General features: G+C 42.7%; 1 protein-coding gene across 1 annotated transcript in view; it reads left to right on the top strand.

The window, feature by feature from the left end:
• Positions 1-242: 242 nt before the first annotated feature.
• Positions 243-22086, top strand: part of Toll-6 (Toll-like receptor 6) — a 52259-nt gene continuing 30415 nt past the window's right edge. Inside the window, exon 1 of the mRNA XM_011644082.3 lies at positions 243-5007. Within this exon, the coding sequence (XP_011642384.2) occupies positions 1320-4991 (3672 nt within the window). The 5' untranslated portion in view covers positions 243-1319 and the 3' untranslated portion in view covers positions 4992-5007. The remainder of the gene's footprint in view (positions 5008-22086) is intronic.

The raw sequence follows: 22086 nt of genomic DNA, 5'->3' as shown, positions 1-22086 counted from the left end.
ATCGCGTGTAATGGTAACGGCCGTATGCGTGCGAGGGGCACGCGTATATACGCGCAAGAAAGACGCCGCGCCGCTTCGCGTACGAAACGCAGAACGCGTTTCTCGTCCTACCCCGAGGTCCTGCGGTAGGCGCGTGCTCACTCCACTTGGGTGCCGCCGCTCGCCGCCGCTATGTGTGAGTGCTGCCGCCACCGGTCTCGGTGGGGGTAGAAACGATTGGTGGACGCTGCGTCGAGTTAGATGCCGAGGAGATCTCGCTCGTCAGTCGTACGGTTGCCGTCGTACCGAGCGGTTCCCGCCGTCGTACGGAGACGATCTCCGCTCCGATCTCTGCCTGTGTCTGTCTGCCCTCCGTCGTCGTCGTCGTCGTCGTCGTCGTCGTTGTCGTTTTATCGCCGCGGATCTTTAGATTGGCTAGAGAATCATCCTTTTCTCTTATCGTTATCCTTTTCGTCCCCTTCCATAATCAACGCGCAGCGATTTTCGTTCTTCTAGGAGCTTGAAATCTGACTAATTTTTCAATGAACTCTTATCAAGAACTGGAGCGCGTTCGCTCGACATCGAGGAAGTAGTGTGATGCGCGGGATTTTGTAATGGCACATCTCGGGACGCGGTTCGAGGAGTTTGCACAAGACGACAATGACGCGCGGATAACAGGGCACGTCCCCCTCGTCGGAATGCGGGATGTCGTAGCGAGACGTGACATTAGTTTGTCAGCGAATCACCGAAAGCGGATAACATTCTGATACAGGATTGATGCCTGTTAAGCGATTTTGACGTGACGTGATTCGGTAATCATTGTCGATCGTCCTAAAAGAACTAAGTCGGAATCAAATACGGAATTTGGAGAGAGAGAGAGAGAAAGAGAGAGCGCGACCGCGAACGATAGAATATAGTTTACCTTCGTCCGTAAGGAAACGTACCAATTATATGAAGTAACTTCGCTGCGCCGAAAAAAATCATTCGACGCTTTTAAATCAAGTGATCTCGTAGTGTAAACAATCTCAGATATAAGTTAAAGCTGCGTGATAATAATTGCGATTTCGAGATTCTACTTACGATCTGTCGACCGTCGTTACGATCTAACAGTGAGCGTTTGATGTCAGTCCGTAAACGCTCACCGCTAATCGATTCGGAGTGAATCTTGTACCGCAACGGAGCGGTTTTCACAGTGACACATCTCAATCGAACTCTCGAGTTGTCGCGTAAATAGACACACGCAACGCGGTGGATAATAACCGGTAACGCGTGACGCGGTCGCGTGTGATGATCAGAAGACAGAGAACCGGTACCAAACGCAGGCAACGAGTTCACTAAAGATGCGTGGGCTCGTCGGTCGGCACGAAGGTCCCGGGAGAAGATCGTTGTCGCTGTCGTTGGCTTATTACTGTCTGCTCGTACCAGTATACCACGTGCTCGCCGTGACCAGCGAGCTACCGCCGAAGCTCGATCTACCCGACTATTGTTCGTGGGATTCACGCCAGGATGGCGCGCTCACTTGCGTACATCGTTACGCGGGCAACGACTCGCTCAGGACGAACTTTTCTCAGGCCACGAGCGAGTACGTGACCTCTATGAACATCGTTTGCGAGGACTCCGATCTGGAAGACGACAATGGCGTACTCAGCGTAGACAGTTTCCTTCACTTATGGCGGCTGCGATCGTTGAAGTTGACCGGATGCAAGCTGGTTCACTGGCCGGCCAAGTTACTCAGCGGTCTGCGTGATCTCCGTAATCTAACCGTTAGAACGCTAAACGAACGCAAGACCAAGTACAGTCTGGAGCTGGAAAGCGGCGCTTTCGACAATACGCCGCAAATCGAGAAACTCGACCTGTCGTGGAATAATATCTGGCAGATACCGGATCGCTTGTTTTGCTCCTTATCAAACTTGGTAACTCTAAACATCTCGTGGAACTCGCTGAAGGACATTACGGAACTCGGATTTCAAGATGTCAGCGAAGAAAAAATATCCGAGAAGCATCCGAGACGTCAATTGGAATCAACACCGGCTCCACTCCCGTGTTCCCTGGATGTGCAATCATTGGACGTGTCGAACAATCAAATCTCCGTGTTGCCAATGAACGGATTCTCATCGTTGAAACGTCTTCGAGTATTGAATTTGTCCAGTAACGCTATCTCCATGGTAGCCGACGATGCTCTACACGGACTTAGATCCCTCGAGAGCCTCGACCTGTCTGGAAACAAAATCGTTGCTTTGCCGATGACGCTGTTTCGAGACGCGACAAAGTCACTGAAGGAGCTGCGATTGCAAAACAACTCCATCAGAGCGCTGGCTGGTTTGGTGGCTGATATGAATCAACTGGTCGCTCTCGATCTGTCACGAAACGTCCTGACCAGTTCGTGGTTGAATTCGGGAACATTCTCTGGACTGATACGCCTCGTACTCCTGAACCTGTCTCACAATCGGATCAGCAAGCTGGATCCAGCGATCTTCAAAGATCTTTACACTTTGCAGATTTTAAATCTCCAATTTAACGAGATAGACATGATACCAGCGGACACCTTCTCGCCGATGAGCAATCTACATACTCTCGAATTAGCTCATAATCGTTTGACTTATCTTGATGCTTACTCTCTAAACGGATTATTCGCGCTCTCGCTGCTGGCCTTGGATTCCAATTTGCTCGAGGGAATTCATCCGGACGCCTTTCGGAACTGCTCGAGCATGCAAGATTTAAACCTGTCCGGCAACAATCTTGAGAGTATACCAGTGGCGCTAAAAGACATGAGGATATTGCGGACCCTCGATCTGGGCGAGAACCAGATCAGAAGCCTGAATAAGCCCGGTTTCCGAGGAATGTCAAGCCTGTACGGTTTAAGAATGATCGGCAATGAGATCACTAATGTCACGCAGGAGGATCTCGTGGAATTGCCGGCGTTGCAGATCTTAAATCTGGCCAGGAACAGAATCGTATTCGTGGAGGATGGTGCTTTCGCCGCCAATCCGGCGCTTCAAGCGATTCGACTGGACTCAAATTTATTGGACGACATGTCCGGCATCTTCGCAAGTGCGCCCGGTCTTCTGTGGCTGAACATATCTGACAACATGATCACGCAGTTTGATTACAGCTACCTCCCTGAGAAATTACAGTGGATGGATCTACATAAAAATTTTATTACGGATCTTGGCGTCGCGCCACGGAATATGAGATTGCAGACACTTGATGTGTCATTTAACAGACTAACGAGGATACACTCCCGATCGATTCCGGATTCCATCGAGCTACTGTTCGTCAATGATAACCAGATATCATCCGTGGAGCCGCAGACATTTTCCGTGAAGACGAATCTCACCCGAGTGGATCTCTACGCGAATCTGATCGTCAAGATGAACCTCTCGGCGTTCCAGCTTACTCAGGTGCCATCTAACAGACAACTTCCGGAATTCTACATCGGCGGAAATCCCTTTATATGCGACTGCACCACGGAGTGGTTACAGAGGATCAATTCGCTTACGCTGAGACAGCATCCGAGGGTGATGGATCTCGAGTCCGTTTACTGTAGGTTACCTTACGACCGTCACAAGTCGTTCATACCACTATTGGAGGCCAAATCTTCGCAATTCTTGTGTACTTACAAGACGCATTGTTTCGCTCTCTGCCACTGCTGTGATTTCGATGCCTGCGATTGCGAGATGACGTGCCCAACAAATTGCACGTGTTATCACGATCAGTCCTGGTCGGCGAATGTCGTTGACTGTTCCAGCTCTGGCTATAAAATCCTGCCGGGTCGATTGCCAATGGACGCGACAGAGGTTTATCTCGACGGGAACAATTTCGGAGAATTGAATTCCCATTCGTTTATCGGACGGAAGAATTTACAAATTCTTTATGCGAACGACAGCAACATTATCGCGATCCGCAATCATACTTTCAGCGGTCTGAAGCGGCTGGTCGTGCTTCATCTGGAAAACAACAAGATAAGCGTGCTCAATGGAGTGGAGTTAGTGCCGTTGGAAAATCTGAAGGAGCTCTATCTGCAGAATAATCTGTTAACATACATCGATAACGGTACATTCTTGCCGCTACGTCAGCTCGAAGTTTTGCGTTTGGAGAACAATCGGCTTGGCACTTTCGCGCTCTGGCAACTAGGTCAAAATCCATACCTAGTCGACATCGGTCTGTCCAGTAATCCGTGGAACTGCGAATGTTCATATCTGGATCGCGTGCGGGAGTGGATGTCCCGTAACCGGGCGAAGATCAACGACTGGCATAGCGTCACCTGTTCTCTCGGCGTGCCCATAACTCTTCCGGCGAATGGATCGGTCATGAATTGCGCGGCATTAAGGGGCGCAACCTCCGTCGTCGAGACACATCCGCTGGAGGCTTATCTCCCGCTGTTGCTCACCACTGTCGTGCTGATTTTCGCGGCGGTGGCGTTCGTGTGCGGCGCAATCAGACATCGTCGTACCTTGAGGACTTGGGCCGCGAGCAGATGCGGTCTGCGGGCGTGCTACAAGACCGCAGCCTTCGAAGATCAGGAGAAACCGTTCGACGCCTATATCTCCTATTCTGCGGTCGACGAGGCCTTCGTCTCGACAATTCTTGTGCCAGGTCTTGAGACCTCGTATAGGCTGTGCTTGCATTATCGAGATCTCGGCGCTGGCAGCAACGTCGCCGACGCTGTAGCCGAAGCGGCTGACTCTTCGAGGCGCACCATTCTCGTATTGTCGAAGAACTTTCTGCACGGCGAATGGTCCAGGTTTGAATTCAAGGCGGCTCTGAGGGACGCTCTCAAGGGAAAGGGTCGCTCGGTGATTTTGCTTCTGGTGGGCGGTGTGTGCCCGCGGGATCTCGACGCCGATCTTAAAAAAAGAATTTCGTCGCACACCGTGCTGGTATGGGGGGACAAGTTGTTCTGGCAGAAGCTGAGGTTTGCCATGCCGGATGTGTCCCCCGTTCCCGTTTTAGAGAGACCCCTGCCTCTGCCGCCACCACCGCCACCTCCAGTGCATCATCAATGGACGTAGAGCTGCCGTTATTTAGGTAAGAGAGAAAGAGAAAAAACAGTTGTTTTTAGAATAGTTTTTGGAATAGCACACCCGCTAGTGTCATAAAACAGTGTGTGCCAAAAATTTTTTACTTTACGTTTGCATGGAATCATTTAGATTTACCAGGAAAAAAATATAATATACTGAAGTATTTTATAATATCAAACTTCATATTCATTTAATTCGTGGAACAGGATTAAATTCGATAAAGAATCGGCTCAATGTTACAAATCTAGAAATGGTTTTACAATAACTTTGAATCGATCTTCTACATAGTTACATATATCCAGTGAATATTTGCATATGAATATCTATTGCATATCGAAATGTCCAGTAGATTTCGAAATATTCGATAGTGCTATCATTGTTTATTACTGCACAAAACAACGTTTTTATATAAAAATTATTTGTGATATGGAAACCGATTTAAATAATTGTTTATTTAATTAGAGTAATCTAAAAGAATAACATGCACGATGTAATACTAAAAATGCATTATAAAATATTTTTGTTATTTCTTTTTAGCTTTATTTATTTTTCTTAAATGAGTAATGATTTATTTATAAGTATATGATCTAAGTATATGATATATCTATAAATATTGAATATACGACATCTCGGATGCTTCTCGGATATTTTTTCTTCGCTGACATCTTGAAATCCGAGTTCCGTAATGTCCTTCAGCGAGTTCCACGAGATATTTAGAGTTACCAAGTTTGATAAGGAGCAAAACAGGCGATCCGGTATCTGCCAGATATGTGTGATTACAAATTACAAATTTATATCTTTATACATTTCAATTATTGCAATTCTAAAGCTCGCACACACGGTTAATCATCTCAGACCGCTTAGACACAAATCTTTTAGTTACCGCATTTGCTGCACAAATCTTTTAGTTATTGCATTTGTTGTTGCAATTTTAAAGCGTATACACAGTAGATCATACCATATCATTTAGACACACACGAATTTCTGATGCAGCTTGAGAGTAAATATTATCTTCGTCAACAGTAATCTTCCTCGATGAAAGATCGTGTATATAACGCGCCTTTGTTACTCCCTAAAATGGGAGTAATGTTGCTTCCGGTCGCTGAATACTTACGGTGAAAAGTCGGCTAAGTACAAAGTCGTTCGTCGTTAGACCCAATAGAATTCATAATCGATTGTCGCGTGCCCATAAAAGCGCCAAGCAGTGCGCGTGGTACGCATATAATAGTAACGGTTCAAATTATATATAATTCCTAAACGACAGGCTAACGAGGCGGTAGTCGTGCCATTGAACGCGCTTTCTGCGCGAGCCTGTAGCCCATTTAACGGCGACACATTTCGCGCTATTGTGATCGGGGGCATGAATGAGGTCATCTTTTGGCAGTCGGTTTTGCGCGAACATATGGGTCGGCGGGAAATATACGAAAAGTCGCATTAAATCCATCGTTACATGTCCGCCAGCGGGCAGCGAACTAGGAAAGTCCATCAATCGTTCCGACCATTTGTGCTCTCATAACTATTCTCACTCAATTAGCGATTAAGTTCGCTTTGTCCGAATCCAATCCCCTGCCAGAAGCACGGGAGACAACGAACCCGGCAATCGTTCATTCTTAAACACCAATTCCGCAATCAATTCGACCTGTGTTGTATGATTGCTGCAATTGTGATGAATTTATTTGCATTCCCATATGCTATTAATATATAAATAAATCCTCAATAGTAGTCGCAATCACGATGAATTTGTACAATGAATTTATTTGATTATGATGTATATATACTTTTCAGTCTTATTATACTAACATTTTTAAAATTAATGTGATTAAAATCAAATTACTTTTAAAGTTATTTATATTTAGAAACGTTGTGTGATTTTAAGATGTCATGAAAGAGTAATGCAATAAACTTTGTCCTCATACAGCCAGGATTATTAGCTTAGGATATAAGAAATTCTTATAAAGTTTTGCAATGTCTTTCTAAAATGTTTTAAGTCAGATCTCACCATATTCATAAGAAATAAGGAAATAAGGTCAGCAAGTTGGACACAATACTGATTTTGATATAGTTAAAGGAAGAGATCGCATTGCGTGTGTTTTGAAAAATATTAAAGTTTTATTTATTCTTCTTTAGAATCTCTGAAAATATAAAGATAAAAATATTTATATTTTAAATTTAGAAATAGACTTTTCATGTTTTAGAAAATATTGCGCAACAAAATGTTGATGCATATAACATGTTATTGCTAACTGTTCCATATTGTTACAAAACATGGTAAATGTTGCAATATTGATTAGTTTATTTCAATATCTAGTTTTTTAAATGTAACAATACTATATATTACAATTATAAAAATATGACGAACATTGTGCGTTATTGCACTCCATATTTGTTTAGTAACAAATATATTTATTACATTTATTATTTCCGCAGGCTTATTATAATAATTTACAGCAAATAGTAAATGTACAAATTTTTTAAATTTAAAACTGGAACTTAGATAACACGTAAAGTTAAATATTACATTGAAAAATATTAATTATATCTAATTAAATATCTATCTATTTAACATTTGCAAAAGAATATTTTTACATTACTTTTTGCAACAAAGTATTTTATCTATAGTGTAACGCAGTGACACAAAATCTCTTTCGCTTCATTTAATTTATATACGATAATTAAGTACGATAATTAAATTAATTTAAATTTTATTCTCTTTGTTTATACGCATTCTAAAAAAGAACTTCAACCACAGAATTTAGTAGTCATAATGAAATAAATATAATTTGTCTAAAATAACTCATTATTGCACATTTTGCACAGTGATTTTATTTTGCCATTCTGCTCTCCCGCATCGGGAAATGACGGCAAATGAGTAATTTCGTGATCCACCTGCCCGTCCGCCCGACTCGTGCCTTTGTAATCACCAACCGAATAGAATTATCTCTGTCGCACAGATCGACAACGTGGAAAAGGGAGGCCGAATGCGACGGACGTTACATTAAAGCCAGCGCGACGCGCGGGAAAATTAGGAAAGTCAATTGATCGTTCGATTCCCCGCAATCCCGCAACAATGCCTTTCGCCCCGTGACCACAGACTGCCAGACAGGCCCTCGATTTTCTTTGTATCAGGTGACCGGCCATTCACCGCGTTAACTTTCCGCGACACGCTTCAGTTTCAGCTGTTACCCGAGAGCTCCGTGTAAAATGGTGGTCATGGCTCGAAAGGGCGAACTGAAAATACGAGAGAAGTTGGGGGGAAGGGCGCAGTCCGGAAGGTCCCTTTTTACCCCATAAACTTTCAGGTTGGCGCTTGCGTGGTCGACGCTTCCATTAAAAGCTAAGCCGCCGATAAGCTGCATCGATACTGGGTCTCTTTCTCTCTCTCTCTCTCTCTCTCTCTCTCTCTCTCTCTCTCTCTCTCTCTCTCTCTCTCTCTCTCTCTCTCTCTCTCTCTCTCTCTCTCTCTCCCTCTTTTTCTTTCTTTCTCTGTGAAACTTCCAATGGGATTACGCAAAGAAGTTATTTAGCCGGAATGCGGAAATGCTTATTGTCATGTTAGTTCGCCAGCGCGCTCTCTCTCTCTCTCTCTCTCTCTCTCCTCCCCCTCTCTCTCTTTCTCTTTCTCCCTCTTCCTCTCTTTATTTTCATAGTAGTGTGCTGCAGTCGTCCGGCTTCCTGCCGGATGGACCGCAAATGGATGCGATTTACGAAGTCTCGCGATGGTTACGCGGAATTGAGCTGGTCGCTTTCGCCAACTTCACGAAGAGAAACGATCTCGCGTTTTTTTATCGTGATTTATCGCGCTCCGTACGCCTATCGTCAAGGGCGGGATTTCGTTGTCAAGTTTTGGTTTCGAGTATGATGTACGACGTCGCGGCTGGAAACAACTTTTTATCGATTGAGCTATCATACGGTAGTCCGGTAACGAGCGTTTAAGCGCCCGTCGCGTGGCAATTCGCCGTCGTTTCCGCCATCGTCGTCGAATTCAGCCCCTTTTCTCGACTTGGAGCGGAAACTTACGGCCATGTAGAATAGGACTCGTTAAGGATAATTCCTCGCGTATTTTCGGTGATAGGATTTTGGAACATTTTCGCGACCTTCCTTCCCCCCCCCCTCCTCCTTCCCGCGCGATCCTTTGGGGAAAACCATTTAACTGCTCGTCGCGCGATAACGTCATCGTGAAGGCAGGCCCGCGGAGCCTTTCAATCTTCGTAGGAAAAAAAAGCGCCGGGCGATCGCAAAGTAAAACGCCTTAATAGAACTCCCGTCGACGGAAGAGCGTACTCGAAATGTCTACGAAGGGGCAGGTGGAATCTTCGATCGTAGGTATACCTGCCTGCACCGTTCGTTCTGTACTTGACAAGGGCGCGCCCGAGTCCAGAAGACAAATGGATTCGCCGTCGACCTTGCATACTCTCGTACGTAGAAAACGAACAAGAAATTGAAAAGTGATTTGTATACTAATTCTCTTTCACGCACGCTCATAGGGTGGGCGAGTACATTTCGACGTTCTCGGGCGTGAGATGGCCGTTGATTAAGCTCCCCCGTAAAGGTCGCGTCTTAGTCACGTTAGGGATACAGGTGTAACTGAAATGCGCCATTAACTTTTGCATAAGAATATTACAAATGTAGAATTTTGTTTAATTCCAGAAGCAAAAGATTCTGGACAGCAAAATATTCTGGATAATTAAAAATTATATTATAGATCTTTCGTAGAGAGAGAGAGAGAGAGAGAGAGAGAGAGAGAGACATATTTTAATATATAGCATAAGTTCAGCCACTTTATCTATACTAATTTCGTGTTGATTTTTGCATCAGCACGATCTCTTCGTTACATGCCTTATCCTAAATAGCGCTCTCATACATAATCTAACGGATTATGTGTCTAAAAGTCACGTATCGTGAAAGGAAATAAGAGAGAGAGAGAGAGAGAGATTGAGAGAGAGTGACGTGGTCTGCTCGAGTAGTTGTGCGCGCGAGTTTTTCGTACGTGCGATGCAGGTAAATAAGCGTGAGCTAGATAGGACCGGTAATCGATGCTCAGGAATTTCTGCGAGAAAATGTATCGCAAGAGACGCAAGAGACCTAACGACGGGAATGGCCAAGCATCCTCGATGCAAGTTTCTTAATTATTAGTTTCGTAATTACGCCCGAGTTAATTGTAATATCGCGAGCTTAGTGTATATATATATATATATATATATATATATATATATATATATATTCTTTTTTTCTTCGTCCGGATCGATTACTTATTTGTGCGCATCTGAAAGCATCGCGCCTCCAAATTAATTATAGTAGATGCTACGTCTTTAATATACCTTCGCTCATTATAATTTTCTACACGTTGTACAAACTGTGCGATAAACTTTATGGCATGTATTATGAGGAGGATTATATCTGAGCGTCAATTATGAACGCGTTGAGAAAGAGTTGCATCGTTAATCAAAATGCAAAGATCGCAGCAGTTTTACACTAAACAAAAAAAAAGAAACGAAAAAAAAATTGATTAACGAAACGAAATGGAGGATGTACCTAAAAGTTGAGAGTAATAATAAAACATATTATTAAAATCAGTGAAAAATTTGTTAATGAAAGTAAAGTAGCAAGTTATTTCACAATTCTATTATTCTAAATTAATATTCTCTCCTTCTTTCTCGTTTTTGAATTAAAAATATTAAAAGCTTAATTTCGATGATAAATTTATTTATGTTATATTATTGCTACGTGTCTCGTTACTTTTACATATGATTGTTCTAACTAAATTCAGCTACAGGTAAATGAGTTATCAGTGAAAATCTATTATAATGATTGTCATCTATTTCCATTAGCCTCTAAATTATTAAATTGATACAATTTAAATATAAAGAAATGAAAAATAGAATTTCTAATTTCGTCAGATACAAATATCTGTTCATTTTCATTTTAATTTCTCTCATTTGTCTGATAACAAATTATTGTACGCTAATTATATTTTATTGTACGCTATGATGCAGAATGTAAAAACAGTCAATTATTAAAAATTTTGTATTCTCTGTAGCTTAACGCTTTTAATAAAAATTGTATTTATAAAAATTGTATTTGCGCATGCAATTACAAGATCAGAATAACGTAAATATCTAAAATTTTTCCAACTGCTTCAACGATTTTTTGACTTGTAACTTCATTTAAAAAAATTAATTTGTTAAATTAACTAGAAGTTAATTTAAGGAAGTCTTTTAATTTAATGAAAAACATATTTATTGATCTTAAGAATAGTTATTTATTTCTTGAAACGAAACGAACAAATTGATACAGACAAGAAAAAATAAATCGACATTATATCGTTTTATAAACCGATATTATATCGTTTTATAAACATCGGAAGATAACGGTAAAATCCATTTCGTTGCAGACAATGCGATGTTCGTTCGCGCGTATGTGTGTTCGTGACTCGCGAAAGAAATCGATTCTCATGGACATAGAAAGTTGTGCACGCGTATAGTCACGTCTCCGAGTATGAGTCAATGATCCGGAAGACTTGTCCCTGGTGAGATTCCCGAAAGAGCGAGTGACGAGGGACGACGAGGGTTTTCGACGTATCCGCGTATCGACGCGACTATAGCATTACATACAACCCTCGAGATTGGCATATCGCTCGCCGATACATCGCGGTGCATTGTTGTCGTCGTCGTCGTCGTCGTCGTCGTCGTCGTCGTCGTCGTCGTCGTCGTCGTCGTCGTCGTCGTCATCGCCGGAGCCGGCGAAATGCACCTCGGAAGCATCCCTGAGCCCTCTTGCCCTCTCATTGTCGGTTCGACGCGCGGTGTTTTACGGCAGGCTTCACCGTCCTTCCGCCAATGCATTCCAAATTGTACACCCCGCTGTCGTATACCTTCGGGAGAGGTCCTATTCTCTCTCCGGCTGTTCGCCATTGTGCCCGCCTTTAGTGCGGACTGCCGTCGGAAGCCGGTGAAAATGTAACTAGCGGTGCTCGCGCACGAAACGAGTCAAATAAGCCGGCGACGAGTGCTCCTTCTTCACAATACCAGGGACGAAACTCCCGGGAGCGTCCGACATTGACGTTTCGAACGACAGAGCCGTAAAAGTACAGTACGTATTCGGAAGATCGTTCTTTCACGTTCGGTAACAGACAAAACGCGTCATCGGCATGCAACGTTACCGGATGGGCCGTTATCGTGGATAATGGCCGGGTTCGTCAATGGACTTGAATTTACAAGACTCGTACACGAGATATTTTAGTCTATAATATTCGTATATCTTAAATGTCGGAAACAATTATATTCATTCATTTTCCATCGCGTAAACCATCGATATATTTGTATCTGATTAATTTATATTTTTGTTTTACAATACAACAAAAATTGTGAGAGATTATGCTATATAATCAGCTGTCTTTCTTTAATAATTGAAAATTTATAATTAGAATTTGATTAACTTATTTCATTTATTTTTGTATGTTTATTATGTCTATTTTGCGTATGTTTATTTTAATATTTACCTTGAGCAATTACTGAATTACCTTGATATTTTGTTTAAAGAAAAAAACGAGTTTAATTTAATCGAGGATTAAAAGTGAAATTGGAAATTCGAAGTAGTTTATCGTACACGTAGGAATGTAAAAAGAGGCTTAAAGAGAAGCCGGAAATTCACGGCTGTAATATTTACAAAACGAGATGCGTGACGGATTCGTTCGTTTTGGAGAAGGTGACGTGACGCGCGAAGTTATGTGGTTTTATGACGGCGGCTCGCAGCGCGGCGCTGCTTCTTAGAATCTCCACTAATCTTATCGAGTTCAACGGTACGCTCGTAAAACACCTGCATCCGCGCGATATTTGAGGAGGGTTGCAGAACGCTTTTATAGTGCTTTTAGCTCGACCTGTACGCGGCACTGTCATCGTCACTTCGCGGCTTTTCTCTCAAGCCGCGCGCACGGCGTGAAAGAACAACGGGGGACGGCTTCTCGGCTAAAGCCGTTAAACGACTTATCTCGCGGCGTATTTGGTCAATTTGGAGAACATTTTTTCCCTTTAGCGCCCTACGATTTTCTACGGTCGTGCGAATGCCGCCACGCCCGGTATATACACCCTTCTTCACCCGGGCACCCCGCGTCTGACTTAAGTAGCACTCCGACTTTTAATTCGTGCTGCTTTTCATCTTATCGCGCGACGCTTCTCTTTCTCCTTTTTATTAGCGTTCTCCGACTCGCCCTTTGCGCGCTCTTCGAGACTCTTTCCCTTGAACAATGGAGACGGGTGACAATTTGCGCGGCACGACGGCGCGACTCGAGGGGTGCGCTCTTGAAAAATTTACGCGGTGTCCTCCTCAGACGTTCCGCGCGATTTGTATACTTTATCCCGACCCCCTTTAGCTTCTGCTCAACCGCGGCTCGTAGACCTTAATAGCAAAATATTTGCTGTATTAATGGATTCTTCCTGTACGCGCTAAAATCCGTATCATCGACGTATTTATACTTACTCGAATGCATGATAGAGCTCTTCGCGATTACACATGCTTTTGTACACGCGATCGATGCGGCGCGGAGTGGAGCGGTTATGGATATAAATGCCGGTGCTATAAAGTATGGTTATATCGACTACCTTTTTCTCTCTCTCCCAGTGTTCTTACGAGCCACTCAACGGTATATCAACGGATATATACCGTTTGGCTGTGCGTTTCCCCCTCGCGTGTCGCCGACTTAGTGCCGAAGGAACGGATGTGACTCACCGCAAGGGACCGGGCGAATTTTCGGTGGATTCGTAGCCACGCATAAATCGATCGTCGGCTTCCGTCGTGAGGTACTTGGGCGGTGGCTTGGCGGAACGAGGGGAGTACAATTTTCTTTTTTGTCCGCTACCTCACGTACGCGAGAGAACGCACTACCGCACTCCCCGTACGTGATTTACAAATTTACGAGTTAGAGTTAATTTGCAATTTACGCGTTGCGGATCTGCGTCGGTTACAGCGGGGCAACGCGGTAACAAATATCGGAGTTAATTCGCCCTCGATTCCGCAATAAACGAAGTTAGCACGTGGGCATGCCGGCGATGCTCGGCGAAAGGCCGGCCTTAACGCGAATACCGAGCGAGAAAAGGGTTTCGTATATTATGAATGAAAACAACTCGGCGCTGCGCGATATGTATATATGTATATATGTACGTATATACATACCGTACATACCGTTTTATTTCTAAAACTTTGCCGTGCCGCTGGCAGAATGAATCTCTTTCAGATGTCTTGCGCCCGCTTTTTGAGCGTTACCACAAAAATACCTCGATTTTTACCAAGGAAACATTTACAGTCTGAATAGCACGCAACTGCTTCCATATACTGAAAGAATAATTTTCCACGGTACTATTTTCCGTTATTGAACTTTGCTCTGAAAGAGATCCAAGTAGATTATAATAGACTATTAATTTTAAGAAATATCCAATATAATATTCTGAAATGTCACGTTACTTCTTTTTATTTTATTCAAAATATACAATTTCAAATAATTTTTCGTTATGATCAAATTTGTTTCATGAGCGTAAAATAATACAGTCTCAATTTTTGAAATTTCATACGCGAAAGTTTTTTTGTTGAAAGCGACGAACATTTTGAACACAGTTATGTAGTCGAGAGTTAATAAAGAACTATAAATAGTGTCCATCGCGAAATGTCTCTTACCGCGAGTTACGCGATTTGCAGGGTGGCACGCATGTTCATCCGCGGCTTTTCAAAGCGCTTACGCAGGTGACGCGCGACGCATTGCGACGATTTTCCGCCGCGCCGCCGTGTAATTAACACAACTGTAATGCCGCAATATTGCGGCCGAAGTTTCAGGAATGTAGAAGGCGGGTCAAGTCTATTACGACGCGCACAGCCGGCAATGGCAGACTAATTACTGAAGCTGAGCGACTGACGCACGCGTTGCAACGTCGTCATCGTCGTCGTCGTCGTCGTCGTCGTCGTCGTCGTTGTCATCGTCGTCGTCGTTGTCATCGTCGTCGTCATCGTCGTCGTTGTCGTCGTCATTGTAGTCGTCGTCATGGTTGATTAGGCAAATGCCGCGTCGCGTCGCGTCGAGATTATTACGTATTTCATTTGTTTTTAATTAGAACACGTGTATTTTCGCGATGTTAGAAGTCCGCAATTCGGAATTCCGACCGCACAAAGGATGATGTTGAACGACGAGTGACGGGCAGTGATGCACAACGTTAAGAAAAGGCGTAGCTCCGCTATAAAATCATAACGGAGCGCGCCGATGGAAATTCGGTCGGGTTTCTGCTAACAGCAGCTGCAACGCGCCGAAGAGAATTCCGAAACGCAATCAATTTATCAGCAGCGGGTGCGCGAACGTGACCAGACTTAAACATATGGCCGATTTAACGATGTTGGCCGGGGAAAGGGATCCATGACTACTCTTAGCGCCGGGAGATTATGCGTTCACGCTGATCCTGGAATATATTTTCCGCGCCCGACACAAAGCTGCGCGAGAGAGCGAGAGAGAGGACGACAGGAGAGACTATGGAAACGGAAAGAGAGAAATGCCCCCAATTATACACCAGCGACAAATTTGTTATAGCGTACATTGTTAACTAAATGTAACAATGGAGGAAACGCGACACCTCCCTTCGCGTTTGATAGGGGTGGAAATTTTCGAATTATCCGACGTACTTCTGTCGGGGTTGCGTCGGCTTTCACGTCGATTAGCCTCGTCCGAATTTCGGGGATCGAATTTTCTGTATCGTTGATTTTACGATTTCGGAGTGGTGCGTGACTTTTGACGTAACGAGTCGCACGCGCATTCAATACGTTTTCTTTGGGTTTCGAAAATCTAATTTATGAGAACAAAGTGGAATAAAATTTTGACCTGTAACGTTTTTAGAGCGAAAATTTCTTTGTGGAAATTTATAAACAAATTCACAAAAAAGTGTATATTAAAACTAAATTAAAAAATAATAACAAATAACAATAAAGTTATATAAAAGTAAAATAAATACGTAATGTAAAATTGAAAAATGGAATTGTGTTCTGTAAACTTTTGTTCATATTTATTCGGGAAAATTTTTCCCCATTCAAGTATGAGAAAATTTAAAATTAATTTTCGTTCAATAATTTTATTTTTTTCGAAATTGAAGACTTTCAGAATTTTTATGATTGAAAATAATTAAAAGTTTATAAGAATGCGGACGTTATGGCTGGTAAAAAATCCATGAAAAACTTGTGAAAATCTATTTATCTGGTTATAATGTCAGATGAACCGTTCTAGCAATGAAAAATCAAGCTGCCCGAGGAACTGGCTAAAAGTTACGAATAGGCCAGCATTCACACGAAAGGATACGAACGTATCGGTCTCCGGGCGCATTGTGAAATCGATTTGAAAAGGGACAAATTTTTCGAGGACGCTTCGCAATCGTCGTATCTAGAACGGAAGACGGGTGCACCGCGGCGAATTCTTTTCAAAGAAACTTCGGGATTTGCTCTGCAGGGCAGCAGCCCCCACGTCGTTCGTTCTCATACCGGCTTCCTCCTTAACGTTCTCTTGTTATTTCAATTGCCGTCTCTCTTACCTGTCACCGTAGCGTCAGTCTGGCCGAGGCGCCTGAAAAGAGCAAGAGCGGGAAGCGGAGAATTTTCTGCGTCCATTGAAAGTAAGATAAGCGTGAGTGGGATCCGATGCCTTCGGGGAGCGAGAGCACGGCGTGATGAGGAGGAGGGAGAGAGGGACGGGGAGAGTCCGTCGTTCTCTCGCACGGTTTTCTCTCCTTGGGAATTCGCAAAATGGAGCGCGGTGCCTATCATAACATCCTCGTTTTACGGTAACAATGCAGACGGTAACAAGACGTTCGCCCGAAGGACATCGAGCGTGAAAAAATAACGCGAGCGGATGATTCGCGGCGAAACGCTGCCGGACGGGAAAAACAGCCGCATAATTTTACGAGCTGCACGAGACCTACATGATCGGCGGAATAATTTCGTAGTATAACCGAACATTTCTAGAATTTCAACCGCGTTGATGTTCAGCCATTGTCGCGTAGTCATAAAAGCAAGAAATTTTCGTATTTCTCGTATTTCGTTCGTTTCGGTTAAATTTACGAAAGAAACGCGTAAAACGTGAAAGATTACGTTTTTCAAAAAGTCCTAGTCTATTTGCGTACATTTTACGCGAGAATACACAAATGAAATTTCCCAGAAAAAGGAAGCATACTTTTACGGAGAAATAAAGAGAAATAAAGTTATTAAATTTCTATTTTCGTACTTATTCCGTAAACATATTTTTGTTCTATCTTCATTTTTTTTAGAAATTTGTAAAGTAGCATATGCGGTCTCTACTGTAGTACTTTTATTTTTGTGATTGCAACGTATTCTATGTGAATAGAATAAGATAGAATAAGATAGAGTTTAATAAACACAAAGCGTTTGACCGGTCCGCCAGAAAAGAAAAAAATTACACGCAAAAATCCCGTTTATATCCCGGGATATAATCTAATTGGAAAAAATGCGGGAAATATTTCGAAGGTATTTACGGGCGCAAAGGCAAATGAAAAAGGAAAAAGGGAAAAAAATTGCGGCGAAAAGTCGAAACGCGGACTTACTATTTACTATAGCATGGAATCGTCATTAGGGTCTTTGAGCTCGCGGACGAAATTACGCTCGGATCTCCATATGATCTGCGCTTTATTATATCTATTATGTAATTTTCATACCATCCGTTCCACTTTGGACCGCGTGCGTGTCTTTCGGTCCGTTAGATACTTTTTAATACACATTCCCCGCGGCATTTTCTTCCCGATGCTTTCCTCCCACGTGTACGCTGTCACGAGCATCGTCTTTGTTTTTCCAGTATTTCCAGTTAATTGAATTGATACTCGACTCGCGGATATATCTGATTTTAAATAAGAAAGACTAAGAAATGATAAAAATTTAAATGAGGATAAACATCGCGTTTAAACATCTCGCTAGTGTAGTAATATTATTTAAAAAAAAAAAAAAAAACTAACGAAAGCGAATAAATTTGCAATGAAATTAAATGATTACGGAGGAGTGATGGAAGTCTACGCGAAGCTTCCACTTCGATATTTCTTTTCTAGTTCGATAGTCCGAGCATGTAGCCGTAACGGAATTCTTAAGTACAAATTTAAGGAGCCTCAATGGTTCGCGCCGCCGACGAATAAAACCGAGGAAAGTTTCGATTGATTTTTCAAGCTGAATTCACAAGCACTCATAATCCAAAGTTTCGAGGGTTTCAAGAGAGGAACAAAGTGCGAAGCGAAATGAGATCCCGCGGCGGAGATAGTCGGAGACCGCGTGGTGGGAGCCGTGGAAACAAAACTAATGTCGTTAGCGTAAATTTTAAAGAAAATAGAGGGGAAACTCTATTTCCCGTATGGGTCTGCTTTAATTAATAACTGAGTATATATTTGCGCGTTCGTTTGTACAAAGAGCTCGTACGCGGGGGAATAACATTTCACGTCTAATATATTTACTCTCTCGCTTCAGATATTTACATTTGTGGAAAATAATTTGCTCCATGCAAATCCTCTTTTACTTAAGGATGGAGCCGCTTGATGTTCAATACTTTCAAAAGATTAAAATTAAACAATTATCTGATTTTTTTTTTACTTAGAAATACCTCAAAACAGGAAACTATTTTTAATACTTGGCACAAGAAGCTAGCTCTAGTAATCAAAGCTAGTAATCAAAGTCATACATGTACAGTCGTACATATGTCGAATTTTAAATTTATTCTCACGAACATGAGGCAAAGGCCAATGTGATAATGGGGTGAAAAACAGGTTAAATCGGAATATTTAACGAGCGCGCAATCCATCAATCGATCGCCCTCGTAGAAATCTCGTAGATTAATGAATCTTTATTGAATAACTGTTTCAAGCTCGAGTCTCGAGATCCGTTCCAGGCGAGCTCTCGCGCGATATTTACGTGAAAATGCCGTCGTCGTCGCTAGCAATTGCCTTCCACGTTTTCATTCTCCCTTTGACATTAATTCCCGTGCTCGGGGAAATTAATTGGCGTTACACCGCGGGATATGCATGCCGAGTGCTGCCGTAATTAATAAGGCACAGTAACGGCATAGAAAACGAGCTGGCGGAAACCGGCTTGGCGGCGGATGATTAGCCCGAAGGAAATCACGGTGCGATAGCGCAAGATCTCGCGAAACAACGATCCGTCGTACCGGTTTTTGCACAATGTCGTATCGTTCTTTTTATTGCGGGTCGACGAGAACCGTGCGTTCCGAGGAGAGAGAGAGAGAGAGAGAGAGAGAGAGAGAGAGAGAGAGAGAGAGAGAGAGAGACGCGGTGAAAGAGACAGGGAGAAACGGAAGCGAACGAACAACGAGGCATTGTTCGCCTCGCACGAGATTGGTGAAACAAGGATTACTTTACATGACGGTGCAGTGGTCGTGGGCATTAGGCAGGTGTTATGAGACAGTCTCGTAATCTCGTAACAGAGTTGCGCCCGGCGCAATAATCGTTAGAACCGCGCATAATTGCGTACCATCGTACGCGCAGTTTGCATAGCATTTCGTTACAGGGAATATCTGATTTTACGATCGCCATCCGCTGCATGTGGTCCGCGCAAAAAGAAATAGTTCGCGCCCAACGGAATTCGCGATTCTCCTTAGCGAACGACGCGAGCGAGCAGCTCTGTCGGAACGAAATTTTCCGCCCATGCGTTCCGGCACCATTCGGTCTATCGAAGTCTGTCGGTGACGTGATTGTAGATGCGATCCAAGTTTACTCGTGTAACCGCCTTGTTCGCGGTACCATCCTCCATTCTCATCGCCCACGCGACCGAACTTTGCCATACACGGACGCCGTAAAGCCATGTGTAATTGTGCAAACGCGTTGGCGGTGTAATTGAAACAGAAGCGAGAACAGTGAGGCGGAAACAAACGCATCTCGACAGTTACTCGATTATTTGTGCGAAAAAAATCATAAATGCCCTAATTAACTCCGAAAGCGTTACGTTACGCATGCACGAATAAACTCAGAAAAACGTATAATCTTAGCTTTACCTTGATATTTTTGTAGCTCCTCTGGCATTTTTATATTACGCCACGTGAATATCATTGAGATATTTATTGCCTAGCCATAAAAATCTTTCAATATATATATAAAAGATCGATATTAACCTGCTATTTATAAAAATTGTGTTTATTCTAGAGATGAAAATGAATAAAGCGCTGAAAAGGAAAAAATTAACTTTCATCATTTTCATATTTCTCACCTGTTTTATGTTTGATCGAATTAATTTTTTTTTTCTTAATTTCAAAAATTCTACATTGATAAATTTGCTTTATCTCAAAGTATGAAAAATAAAAACGATTACACTTAAAGTTAAAATTTACGTTAATTAGAATAATGAGAATATATAGATTACATTAAGATATAATATAATAATAAAAGGAGAAAAAAATTTTATTTCTTTAAACCTATTATTTTTCTCAGAACTGGAAAATACAATATCGTTTATTTGATATATACATATATCTTTCGAAATATTTTATATGTTTCATAAAATTTATCTACAGCATTCATCGTGACAATCGAGTATACTCGTCATCGAGATACATGAAAATAGCTCTTTGTAAAATGGAATCCGAAGCTTTCAATTGTGCGTAAATAACGGCAGCACTCATTAATGCGACAAACTCGCGCCATTATACACGAAACGTGAAACGTTAACATGGTCAAAAATGAGCGATAATGAAGCTCGGCTTTAAACGTACTCAACGAAAACTCGATTACCGGTGCATAAATTCGCCGCGTCGGTTAAATTCGCGAGCATGTGATTAAAAAGCGTGAGCATTAAAAAGTGGCTGAAATCGAAATTTACCATTCTCGTGCCGTCGGGATTCAACTGCACTTATGAAGAGGATGGATCAATTTTCCCGGCTATACCTGAGAAGGTGAGTGGGCCAATCTCACCTCTAGCCTTTCGAAAGCAATGCGCATCGTAACGTGTTTGCCATCGACCCCGTCGCGCTATCAGGGCGCATCAGCCGGGCGAGTGACATCTCCTTGCCTTTTTTTTTTCTCCTCCTCTCGTTGCAACGACCGTCGAGGTTGTCCCGTGGCGGCAATATTTCGCGCGCATGATTGGACAAAAAGCAGCCTCGAGTGGTCTCGGGGAATGGAAGCGGTGAGCGGGTGCATGCCGCGCGAAGAGGATCGGAGGGAGGGCAGATGCTCACTCCGCAGCCTCACGCCCCGATACAATGGGGCTGGATGTACGGGGAAAATAATGGCAGTAAACCTATGGACCGACTCAATAGGGTTCCACCTTTCTCCTTCTTTTTCTCGTCGAGCTGCGCTCCATCGAGATATCTCTCCCTTTCGCTTTCCTCCTGTACACCCACTCGTCGTGTCCTTCTCTTCTATCCGCCTGTCTTTCTCTCCCTCTTTCTGTTTACGTCAAGAAAATCCAGAAATCGTTACATAATAGCGCGCGATCTGCACCCTGTGATTTTTCCGGCAAATATTTATGCAGCTTTTTGAACGGATATAAAGTACAAATAAACATAAAGATAATAAAGCCCTTTTGCATATTATTTAATTGAAGGTTCCATTTTAAATCATTTACCATATTCTTGTTGATATTAATATCTTTTTTTTTTTTACTTTCTTTTTACTTAATTTTTTTTTAATTATAAATATCGAGCAATTTATAATTATCATGTCAAGTTAATTCATTCGAAAATATATATACCTTAATAGACATACCGCCTACATAAATATTACAACGTTATTAAAATAACATTTAATGTACGCCATTTGATAATACCCTTCAATCGATTATTTACCGATGCGTCTATCCAGATATAAAGTTAATCTCTACTGTTAATATATTTACTTTCATCGCTCCGCTGCCGCCCGTACATCGCTTTTACTTCGTGCGTCATCAACAAAAGCTACAAAAGTTGCGCGAATGTAACAGATATCCACCTTCCTCGTCGAAGCGTCTCACCTTTCCTCGAGATCTCTTTCATCCTCGTACATGTACCTTTTCATGCCCTCCTTCTCTCTCTCTCTCTCTCTCTCTCTCTCTCTCTCTCTCTCTCTCTCTCTCTCTCTCTCTCTCT

The sequence above is a fragment of the Pogonomyrmex barbatus genome, unplaced genomic scaffold (genome assembly GCF_055798465.1).
Source record: "Pogonomyrmex barbatus isolate J1 unplaced genomic scaffold, ASM5579846v1 scaffold22, whole genome shotgun sequence".
NCBI classification, from domain to species: Eukaryota; Metazoa; Arthropoda; class Insecta; order Hymenoptera; family Formicidae; genus Pogonomyrmex; species Pogonomyrmex barbatus.
The sequence above is the reverse complement of the archived record's forward strand: the minus strand, read 5'-3'. Positions and strand labels throughout refer to the sequence as shown.